The sequence below is a fragment of the Ranitomeya variabilis genome, chromosome 1 (genome assembly GCF_051348905.1).
Source record: "Ranitomeya variabilis isolate aRanVar5 chromosome 1, aRanVar5.hap1, whole genome shotgun sequence".
Lineage (NCBI taxonomy): Eukaryota > Metazoa > Chordata > Amphibia > Anura > Dendrobatidae > Ranitomeya > Ranitomeya variabilis.
In genome coordinates, this window is record NC_135232.1 from 625,253,289 (window position 1) to 625,266,135 (window position 12,847).

Consider the following 12,847-nt stretch of genomic DNA (forward strand, 5'->3'; position numbering starts at 1 on the left):
TCTGAATGATCCAATGTTGTCCTAAATGCCTAGTGATGATAAATATAATCCACCTGTGTATCAAGTCTCCGTATAAATGCACCTACTTTGTGATAGTCTCAGGGTTCTGTTTGAAGCACAGAGAGCATCATGAAGACCAAGGAACACAACAGGCAGGTCCATGATACTGTTGTGGAGAAGTTTAAAGCTGGATTTGGATAATAAATGATTTCCAAACCTTTAAACATCCCAAGGAGCACTGTGCAAGCGATCATATTGAAATGGAAGGAGTATCATACCACTGCAAATCTACCAAGACTCGACTGTCCCTCTAAACTTTCATCTCAAACAAGGAGAAGACTGATAAGAGATGCAGCCAAGAGGCCCATGATCACTTTGGATGAACTGCAGAGATCTACAGCTGGGGTGGGACAGTCTGACAACAATCAGTCGTACACTGCACAAATCTGGCCTTTATGGAAGAGTGGCAAGAAGAAAGCCATTTCTCAAAGATATCCATAAAAAGTGCCGTTTTAAGTTTGCAACAAGCCACCTGGGAGACACACCAAACAGTTGCTCTGGTCAGATGAAACCAATATCGAACTTTTTGGCAACAATGCCAAACGATATGTTTGGTGTAAAGGCAACACACCTCATCACCCTGAACACAACATCTCCACTGTCAAACATGGTGGTGGCAGCATCATGGTTTGGGCTTGCTTTTCTTCAGCAGGGACAGGGAAGATGGTTAAAATTGATGGGAAGATGGATGGAGCCAAATACAGGACCATTCTTGAAGAAAACCTGTTGAGACTGGGACGGAGATTTGTCTTCCAACAAGACAATGATCCCAAACATAATGCAAAGTCTACAATGGAATGGTTCACAAATAAATGTATCCAAGTGGTAGAATGGCCAAGTCAAAGTCCAGACCTCAATCCAATCGAGAATCTGTGGAAAGAGCTGAAAACTGCTGTTCACAAATGATCTCCATCAAACCTCACTGAGCTTGAGCTGTTTGCCAAGGAAGAATGGGCAAGAATTTCAGTCTCTCGATGTACAAAACTGATAGAGACATACCCCACGTGACTTGCAGCTGTAATCACAGCAAAACGTGGGTCAACAAAGTATTAAGTTAAAGAGGCCGAATAATTTTGCACGCCTCACTTTTCAGTTTTTGAATTTCCACAAAAATTTAAAATAACCAATAAATTTCGTTCAACTTCACAATTGTGTTCCACTTGTTGTTGATTCTTCACCAAAAATTTACATTTGGTATCTTTATGTTTGAAGCATGATATGTGGGAAAAGGTTGAAAAGTTCCAGGGGGCCGAATACTTTCACAAGGCACTGTAAGCTATCAGCAGCAGTAGACAGTGGCACATACTCTGTGATGACAAGTTCTAAAACACAATCAATGGTAGCAGATATTGAGACCAAGCCCATGAAAAGAGTGCATTGCAGCAAGTCCCTTCAGTGTGCAAGACTGGTGTCCAGTGCTGACACTATGGAATGTTCTTCCATCCCTCTAGGGCTGTGACCCTTAGCTGGCCTCCATGTTTCAGCCCCACTAGTCTTCATTATGTGTGGACAGCTGGCATTCCCATCTGAACTATGGATACCCTACTTTTGGCTGAGTACTCTTCCTGCATCCACAGCACACTTGCAATTAGACTGTGTACTGCTGGGAACTAAAGTATTCCTCTGCTTCCTGTAGTAGAATTCTTAGATGCTTCCCTCACTTTCCTCCAACTAGTCTGCTCCATCCGACCTGCTGGAATGGGGAGAGTAAGGATATGTGCACACGTCAGGATTTTATGTGGAAATTTCCTGAACAAAACCGGAGATTTTCTGCATAAAATCCTCACGTGTTTTTCTCAAGTTTTACTCGCGGTTTTTCTGCGGATTTTCTGCGTTTTTTCCGGAGCTTCCCAATGCATTAAATAGCAAAAAATCTGCGATAAATACACAAAATTAATGAACATGCTGCGTATTTTTAGCAATGCGTTTTTATCGCTGAAAAATACGCAGCATGTGCACATAAATTGCGGAATGCATTCAAAATGATGGGATGCTTAATGTATGTGTTTTTATGCGTTTTTGCTGCGGAAAATCGTCGAAAAAAAACGGGCGAAAAATCCAGAATGTGTTCACATACCCTAAATCTTCTACATGTTGCTGTGCTGCTCTCTGCCTGAACTCTGCAGGAACTCAACTCTGAGCAAAACTATGACTGCCATAGTTCTGTACCCCAGGCTTCACCCACAAAATTATTCCCTAGCTACCAGATAAATGATGTGATTAACTATTTAGTACCTGGGGTGGGGACGCCTAGACTGTATAAAATTCTAAATCATGGTGGTAACACATACACAGTACCACTATGGTAATATACTGTAATGTATAAAATGGTGATGCACCGTGACATTATAGCAATCCTTGCAAGAAACAGTGCAAAAGTTCAGTGTTATAAATAACATTACTATGGTAATCCCCAACTGTGAGGTGTTACATATCTGCGTAATAGTACTCCTACAAAATTAAAGGGACCTTTTGGGCCATTAATGGTTGTAGCCATTTTACCAATCTGCAGCTTGATGAATCCCAACAACTAACAACAAGCAACTGAAAATGACCTCAACTTACTCACGGGTCAGAGCTGCCACCACGTAACCACCAACATGTAATCTGCATACCCACAGCTTAATGCCAATTAGACCCTCCCTCACCCTTGAAAATAGAATGGTGAGAAGATAAAAAAGGACTAATAATCATGCAACAGCAAGAATGTACACCCTTAAAGACCAAGACTCAAAGGGCCTTAAAGATTAATCATTTTTTTTTTTGTATTTTTGCCTTAACTCTTTTCAGTAGCCATTGGTGTGATTGAATGAAACTTTGTTTTTATGCATGGTAAATGGAATTACTTTTTAGCCCTGGCCTGGAGTGCTTTGTCAAATATGTATTTTCTATGTTTTTTTTTTGTTCTAGTGCCTTTTTTTGTTTTTGTTATTCCGCCAGGTATTCGCTTGAAAAAGCGATGCAAAACGACTGCAAAAAATGAACATAATGCACAGCAATGTAAAAACGACCTTGCTGTTCACATGTTCTGTAGTTTGTTGATTCTTTTTATTGAATAGGATTCAGAAACTGTGAAATTGTTAAAAGAAGTAGCTAGCTAGTTGTCATTTAAATAATAAAAAATATGATGCCGCCAACAGAACCACTGCAAAAGGCAAGAGCAAACCTAATTCAGGATAAAGACCGCCAGCATTTTACTGAAGTGGCTTCGCCTAAGAAAATCTTGGCAGATCCACCGATATCTTAAAAACATCAAATGCACATGCTGTACCTTATAAAGGTTATATGGGACTTTTCTTATTTTTTCGTATGGAGCTAAGAACTAACAGCCATGTAGTTGATATGTACCTGGCGGTTCTGCTCGACACGATCTCTGCCGGCTCAGGGTAGGCACGGACCACTCCTGCTGATGATTCCTCTGCTTCTGCTGACTTGATGACGACAGAGCAGCGTCTTCTCTTCTGCTCTTCTCTGTTGTAGGGATGTATTTATCAATGTAATGCTGACTAACAGCTGGCTCCCTGCTGCCTAACTGAGGGGAGCCAACGGTCAATAAGCATTACCCCTACAGTGACGTCCAGTCAGTAGAGCTGACCGGGAGAGGAAGAGCGGCTTTGTTGATGTCAAGTTAAAGGAACCAGGAGAATTGCCACCTGAGCCTACAGAGATTGTACCCATGCAGAACAGTTAGTTCTTAGCCCATATGCAAAATTTGTAAAAGTTCTGGATAACCTCTTTAAGCACTATTTATATAAAATGATTTATTCCTTGGAGGTAGAACTTTAGGTTTTACCCATGGAAAATCTTACATAAATCACACTTAACACAATGTGATACATGATCAACTCATCTCTCATGTAACCCTTGTATATTATTGTAGCGCGGAGCTGAGGGCAGCATCGTAGGAGGGTTGTTACGGGCGAGGTCTTCAGGTTCTCATGACAGATCAGTTTGTTAAGGATTTGCAGGTTGAAAGTATGGATGCTGTTATACAGTATGTGGCCGCTCGCTGCATCTGATAATGTTTCCATGTTTCCCTCAGTGTGGTGACAATGTATCTGCTCTTTATGTTTTCTACAGATAATTGTGATGAGCCACTGGTGTCTCCGCTACCACAGTCGGCATTTGACAGCTCCTCAGAAATGTCTCTCGGTAGTGTAAAGCTCAACAGTCGAGATGGTATGTATCAAGGAGAAATCAGCAGCTACAACAGCAAAATGCATTTTTCTCTAAACTGTGATTAGGAAAATAAAATAAGAGCTGAATGTGAAGATTACCTCTCCTCACTGTCTGGGATTAAATATTTTTTTCAGAAAAAAAACTTCAAGTGCTTGTTACACCTGAGAGCAACAAGATGTTGTGGCTGAGACCCTGATTCCAATGATGTGTCACTTGCTGGGCTACTTGCTGTCATTTTGATACAATCCTTGTTTTCCCTACTGCACAGTTAGCAGTGCTTCGAATGCTGAGCCCTGTTTAACCCCACCCACACCACTGATTGGCAGCTGTGTATAACGCCACCCACACCACTGATTGGCAGCTGTGTATAACCACGCCCACACCACTGATAGCTTTCTGTGTACATTGCTGCTAATCAGTGGTAGGGGCAGGGTTGCGTAGAGCAGGAGGACTAGGAGGCACGAGACACCTAGTCCTGTAGTGAGAATCTCCTGCTGATGTTATTGAGGCAGCAGCATGCATACCAAGTAAATGACACATTGCTGGAATCAGACTCTGTTGCCCTATATTATCCTGCTTGTAGATTACATAGCAAAGTCTTGCTGACAAATTCTCTTTATAGTCACATATTTGCTGTGCCGAGAACCTCCAGAGACATTTATATCACATGTGTGGGAGAGATCTGCATAAATAGCCATATTTAGCATTAATGTCCCTTTAAACAACAGAAGAAGCTGTGAATGATGTAAATGTGTGATTCTTGCTGCAAAGGACAGTTAAGAAGTTGACGAGATGTCAACATCCCCCATTATGTTTGATTTGATAATTGTTTCTTTCTTGGCAGAGAATGGCGGCTCTGAACAATGCATTGATTATAGACGATTGCCTGTATTTATCTGCTTTGTGTTCTCCTCTCTCGCAGAAGCCGGTGGTTGGTCTCCGCTGGAATCGAACGCAAAGCAATGGCTGCAGATTGATTTGGGAGAGAGATTTGACATCACAGGGTCGGCCACACAGGGAAGACATGGAAGCTCCGACTGGGTGACACGCTTCAGTCTTATGTTTAGCGATACCGGACGCAACTGGAAGCCGTATCATCACGATAACACCATCTGGGTAGGGTTCTGCTCCTTATCAGCTTTCCACTTTTAGACAGATGGGTGATTCCAGGAGGAACATATCATATGTGAATGGCTGGAGGTTGTTGAGTACATGAGCTTCTGGTCTCACTAGTCTACAAGTTTGGATTATTAGATTTTTTTTAATAATTTTTTTTATTTTCTTTCTTTCAGATCAATATTTTCTTTTGGCAAATGTGATTCCTTATTTAACTTTCCCAAAAGGCCAATGATATGTAAATGATGAAAAATTATACTCTTAAAGCTATGTTCATGGTTTTTGCTGTGTTTTTTTTTTTTTTATGTAGGCAAAACCTGCTCAAAGCTGCTACAAGTTTTTTTTTGTCTCCTGTGTCCTCCCCCCCAAAATCATGCAACTTCCTTAAGGATTTTGCACCCAAAAAGCAGAAAAACCTGATACCTGCGTTTTTTGCTGCATTTTTGCACTTACCCATTTTTTCCTATAGGCCGGGGTCATACTTGCGAGTTCAATGCGAGAAACTCGCATCAATACCCGGCACGGCCGCCGGCACTTGGACCGGCGCGTTCATCTGCATGTACAGGGTGGGCCATGTATATGTAAACACCTAAGTAAAATGGGAATGGTTGGTGATATCAACTTCCTGTTTGTGGCACATTAGTATATGGGAGGGGGATACATTTTCAAGATGGCGGTGACCATGGTGGCCATTTTGAAGTCAGCTATTTTGGATCCAACTTTATTTTTTCCAATGGGAAGAGGGTCATGTGACACATCAAACTGTGTAAACTGAGGGTCCTGTTCCAATTTTAGTTTTGCCCATTCTGCAAATTTAGCTCACCGATCTGGGTCATCCTCGATGAGATGCTGCAGCAGCTGGATTTTGTAAGGGTGCAATTTGTGAGCAGCTAATATCCGCCAAAGGGATGTTCAACTGATGTCAGATCAGCGCGCTGAATTTGCAGAATGGGCAAAACAAAAATTTTAACAGGACCCTCAGTTTACACAGTTTGATGTGTAAACTGTGCTCAGTGATGAGGCAAACTTTTTTGGGTGGGCCATTTATATGGATACTCCTAAATAACATGGGAATGGTGACTTTTCTTCCATAGGGTGTCTTGCATTGAAATCTGCTGCAATGACCCGGGTGCTGTGTTCACCAGACAATAACACAATTTCTATCCCCTCCTCACGTGTTAACCTCTGCGACATGTCAATGGCTGTAAACAAAGAGAAACTTGTAAATTACTCATGAAAGAATAAAGTTACCTTAAAACCAAGCACACCATTGTTTTTCTTGTGAAATTCTCAATAAGTTTGATGTGTTACATGACCCTCTTCCCATTGGAAAAATAAAGCTGGAACCAAAATGGCCGACTTCAAAATGGCCGTCACGGTCACCACCCATCTTGAAAAGTTTTCCCCCTCCCATATACTAATGTGCCACAAACAGGAAGTTGATATCACCAACCATTCCCATTTTATTCCTGTTTGGTTTTTTTATGTTAGCCATAGTGGACAGAGTATAGGTTTTCCAAATGTTTTTGCATTATCTATCATTTTAACTTTTCAAAATGTCACAAAATTTGTCCTCCCTTAGAGTGATTTTATGCCCGCTAGTTGTTTTAGCTTAAATTTTGCTCAAATTTGTATTAAAAGCAAAAATGGCAACGAAAACTGTTAGACTAAAAAGAAATGTGACATAAAAAAATGCAAATGGTGGATCTAGACTAAAGTATATGATTAAGTTGCAGATTTTTTTAATATTTTTACGTATACTCACAAGATTTGTCAGCGAAAATAAGAAAATTTCTGTATGGAGAGCCTGTTCCTAATTAAAGTGAATCTGTCACCTCAAATTGGCGGGCTATGTAAATGCCCTGTTTCCGGTCAGATGGGCGGTGTTTCTTCTTCCCTCCAACCCATCCTTCCCCGCTGTCCGCAATATTTTCCGGAATTTGAGTAGGTGTCCTCCATAGTTCGCGCGTGCGCAATGCAATCTTGCCTCGCGCATGCACAGTATGCGTTGCCCATCTGCGGGCAGAGCCAAAAAGCATTACTGCGCATGCGTCGGCGCACTATGTCCCAGAACACAGCAAAATACTTCCGGGACATAAAGCGCCAGCGCATGCGCAGTAATGCTTTTCGGCTTTGCACGCAGATGGACAAAGCATACTGCGCATGCGCGAGGCAAGATTGCATTGCGCACGCACAAACTATGGAGGACACCTACTGAAATCCCCGAAAATATTGCGGACAGCGGGGAAGGATGAGGTGGAGGAAAGAAGAAAAAACACCGCCCATCTGACCGGAAACAGGGCATTTACATAGTCTGCCAATTTGAGGTGACAGATTCTCTTTAAAAGGCAAAGATCAAAAACTGGATCATCACTGTAACATAGGTCATGGCCTTTAGAGTCTGTTCACATGTGAAGTTTACATCACTTTTTTGCTGCATTATTTTGGGGTGTGAAAGATGCATTTTACAGTACAAGCAAAGTGAACGAGATTTCAAAAATCCCATGCACATTCTTATTTTTTCTCATGCATTTTTCGAGCTGCTTAGAGTTTTTAAAATCTGCAGCACGTCAATTCTTTCAGCATTTTGTCAACATTTTTCTATTGACTTTGGAAAAAATGGACTCGAAAACTCATTAAAAACACTAATTTTAGAAACAAAATTTCCTGCCAAAACTTCAGAAAAAAACACCGCAAAAACACCATATGTGAACATACACTAAATGATAATACTGTATGACTTTCAGAAAGCACCTGACATTTTATAGTAACTATTTTTATGGCAGATAGAGTTGTCAGCATCTCCTTTGACAGGTTGAGACACTGGAAATTGAGCATGCAGATCAAGGTCATATCTCTTGTTCAGAGTATTTGTGTTAAAATATAAAATCCCTGACATGTATTCAAGATCTAAATAATAGATAAGAAAATGTAAAACTATACATATTGTGTGAAAAATATAGATACTTTGCTCTATATACAATACTATACTATCGTCATAGTGCCCCTTTGTACAAAAAATAACTTCTATAATACTACTACAATATATAAGAATGTAAATGCAATAATACAGTCTGCTATGCTTAAAAACATAACTAATATACTATGGACCTATATGTACAACAATATAAATAATATAATGTTGCATTTAATGTACAAAAATACAATTACCATACTACTACACCCTATGTACAAAATGACTGTCTCTCACACTGGCTGCCCTCTATGTACAAGAATGTAATTACGATAGCAATCCCTCTTCAGTACAAGAATATAACTACTATAATACTGCTACTATGTACAAGAATATAACTACTATAATACTGCTCCTATGTACAAGAATATAACTACTATATTACTGCTCCTATGTACAAGAATATAACTACTATAATACTCCCTCTATGTACAAGAATATAACTACTATAATACTGCTCCTATGGACAATAATATAGCTACTATAATACTACACCTATGTACAAGAATATAACTACTATCATACTACTCCTATATACAAGAATAAAAATACTATAATACTGCCCCTATGTGCAAGAATATAACTACTATAATACTGCTCCTATGGACAATAATATAACTACTTTAATACTGATCCTATGAACAAGAATATAACAAATATAATACTGCTCCTATGGACAATAATATAGCTACTATAATACTACACCTATGTACAAGAATATAACTACTATAACACTGCTCCCTATGTACAAGAATATAACTACTATAATACTGCTCCTATGTACAAGAATATAACTACTATAATACTGCTCCTATGTACAAGAATATAACTACTATAATACTGCCCCTATGTACAACGATATAACTACTATAATAATGCCCCTATGTACAAGAATATAACTACTATAATACTGATCTCTATGTACAGGAATGTAACTACTATAATACAGCCCCTATGTACAAGAATATAACTACTATAATACTGATCCCTATGTGCAAGAATATAACTACTATAATACTGCTCCTATGTACAAAAATATAACTACTATAATACTGCTCCTATGTACAAGAATATAACTTCCATAATACTGCACCTATGTACAAGAATATAACTACTATAATACTGTCCTTATGTACAAGAATATAACTACTATAATACTGCTCCTATGTACAAGAATATAACTACTATAATACTACTCCTATATACAAGAATAGAACTACTATAATACTGCCTCTATGTGCAAGAATATAACTACTATAATACTGATCCCTATGTACAAGAATATAACTACTATAATACTGCTCCTATGTACAAGAATATAACTACTATAATACTGCTCCTAGGTACAAGAATGTAACTACTATAATACAGCTCCTATGTATAAGAATATAACTTCCATAATACAGCCCCTATGTACAAGAATATAACTACTATAATACTGCTCCTATGTACAAGAATATAACTACTATAATACTGCCCCTATGTACAAGAATATAACTACTATAATACTGCTCCTATGTACAAGAATATAACAACTATAATACTGCTCCTAGGTACAAGAATGTAACTACTATAATACAGCTCCTATGTATAAGAATATAACTACTATAGTACAGCTCCTATGTACAAGAATATAACTACTATAATACTGCTCCTATATACAAGAATATAACCACTATAATACTGATCCTATGTACAAGAATATACCTACTATAATACTGCCCCTATGTACAAGAATACACCTACTATAATACTGCTCCTATGTACAAGAATATACCTACTATAATACTGCCCCTATGTACAAGAATATAACTACTATAATACTGCTCCTATGTATAAGAATATAACTACTATAACACAGCTCCTATGTATAAGAATATAACTACTATAATACTGACCCTATGTACAAGAATATAACTACTATAACACAGCTCCTATGTATAAGAATATAACTACTATAATACTGCCTCTTTGGCTCCATCCATTCTCCCATTGATGCGATGAAGTAGTCCTGTGTCCTTACCAGAGAAACGCCTCCAAAGCATAATGTTTCCACCTCCATGCTTGACAGTGGGGACGGCGTTCTTTGGGTCATAGGCAGAATTTTTCTTCCTCCAAACACGACGAGTTGAGTTAATGCAAAAGAGCTCAATTTTTGTCTCATCTGACCACAGCACCTTCTCCCAATCACTCACAGAATCATTCAGGTGTTCATAGTCAAATGTCAGACGGGCCTGCACATGTGCCTTCTTGATCAGGGGGACCTTGCTGGCACTGCAGGATTTTAAACCTTTACAGCGTAATGTGTAACCAATGATTTTCTTAGTGACTGTGGTGTCCCAGCTGCCTTGAGATCATTAACGAGTTCCTTATGTGTAGTTTTAGGCTGATCTCTCACCTTCCTCATGACGAAGGATACCCCACAAGGTGAGATTTTGCATGGTGCCCCAGATCGATGTTGATTGCCAGTCATTTTGTATTTTTTCCATTTTCTTACTATTGCACCAACAATTATCTCCTTCTCACTTAATATCTTACTTATGGTTTTGTAGCCCATTCCAGCTTTGTGCAGGTCTATGATCTTGTCCCTGACATCCTTATAAAGATATTTGGTCTTGCCTATGTTGTAGAGGTTAGAGTCTGACTGATTGAGTCTGTGGACAGGAGTATTTTATAAAGGTGACTTTGTAAACAGTTTCTATGAGTGTGTTTGTTTCCCCACTGTATAACTACTGTAATACTGCTCCTATGTACAAGAATATAACTACTATAATACAGCCCCTATGTACAAGAATATAACTACTATAATACTGCTCCTATGTACAAGAATATAAGTACTATAATACTGCTCCTATGTACAAGAATATAACTACTATAATAGTGCCTCTATGTACAAAAATATAGCTACTCTAATACTGACTCTATGTACAGGAATATAACTACTATAATTCTGCTCCTATGTACAAGAATATAACTACTATAATACTGCTCCTATGTACAAGAATATAACTACTATAATACTGCTCCTATGTACAAGAATATAACTACTATAATACTGCTCCTATGTACAAGAATATAACTACTATAATACTGCCCCTATGTACAAGAATATAACTACTATAATACTGCCTCTATGTACAAGAATATAACTACTATAATAGTGCCTCTATGTACAAGAATATAACTACTATAATACTGCTCCTATGTACAAGAATATAACTACTATAATACCGCTCCTATGTACAAGAATATAACTACTATAATACTGCTCCTATGTACAAGAATATAACTACTATAATACTGCTCCTATGTACAAGAATATAACTACTATAATACTGCCCCTATGTACAAGAATATAACTACTGTAATACTGCCTCTATGTACAAGAATATAACTACTATAATAGTGCCTCTATGTACAAGAATATAACTACTATAATACTGCTCCTATGTACAAGAATATAACTGCTATAATACTGCTCCTATGTACAAGAATATAACTACTATAATACTGCCCCTATGTACAAGAATATAACTACTATAATACTGCCCCTATGTACAAGAATATAACTACTATAATACTGCCTCTATGTACAAGAATATAACTACTATAATAGTGCCTCTATGTACAAAAATATGGCTACTCTGATACTGACTCTATGTACAGAAGTATAAGCAGTTTCATGCTAACTGTACATAGAAGTACCATATTTTTCGGACTATAAGATGCACCGGACCATAAGTCGCACCCCAAATTTGGGGTGAAAATTGCAGAAAAAAAAGATTTTTTTATAAGATGGGGGTCCATCTTATTGTCCGAATTTGCAGTATCTTACCTGAGGGCTGGCGGTGACAGAGCAGGGTCACAGGAGGCATGGTGTCGGCAGAGGTGGGGTGATGCGGTACAGTGTGCACCTGAGCCCCGGGAAGCAGAGCACTCCATCTGCGCACGCAAGGCCTCAGGAAGATGGCCGCCACCACAGATAAAGCCATGATTCACCCGCTCTGCTGCTTACCGGGCTGCTGCGTCACCTCACCTGTGGAAGGGAACCCGCTCACGCCATACCACTCACTGCGCCTCCTCATCCCCGCACCTCTGCTGCCGCTGCACCTCTGCCGCCGCCACACCGCTGCCTGTAAGCCTGTATTCCAACTATAAGACGCACCCCCCATTTTTTTGGGGGGAGGAAAGTGTGTCTTATAGTCAGAAAAATACGGTATAAATCACCTATACTTCCTCCTATAGTCAAGTTTGTAAAACTGATCCTTTTTATACTTCGCATTGCAGTGGTATGTAGATGTAGTGTATGCTTTGTTTTTTTATGTTGTCTCACCCACTTAATTTCCGTCTTTTCTGTAATAAAAGCTCCTTTGGGACATGTGAGAGGTCGGACCATTGTGGCAGAAGCAGAACTTGCAGATATGGTATGCATGTTCTGTGTCTGCAAAATTCTGTATCTCTAGACACAATTGCAGCCTTACATAACTGGCAGCACAACAGAGGGACATCTCTCTCTCC

At 39.1% G+C, this 12,847-nt stretch overlaps 1 protein-coding gene across 2 annotated transcripts in view; it reads left to right on the forward strand.

The window, feature by feature from the left end:
- Positions 1–12,847, forward strand: part of LOC143773326 (contactin-associated protein-like 5) — a 484,664-nt gene that overhangs the window by 112,031 nt on the left and 359,786 nt on the right. For both annotated transcript variants that reach the window (XM_077260812.1, XM_077260804.1), the window contains exons 2-3: positions 4,141–4,239; positions 5,162–5,355. In XM_077260812.1, coding sequence (XP_077116927.1) covers positions 4,141–4,239; positions 5,162–5,355 — 293 coding nt within the window. The remainder of the gene's footprint in view (positions 1–4,140; positions 4,240–5,161; positions 5,356–12,847) is intronic.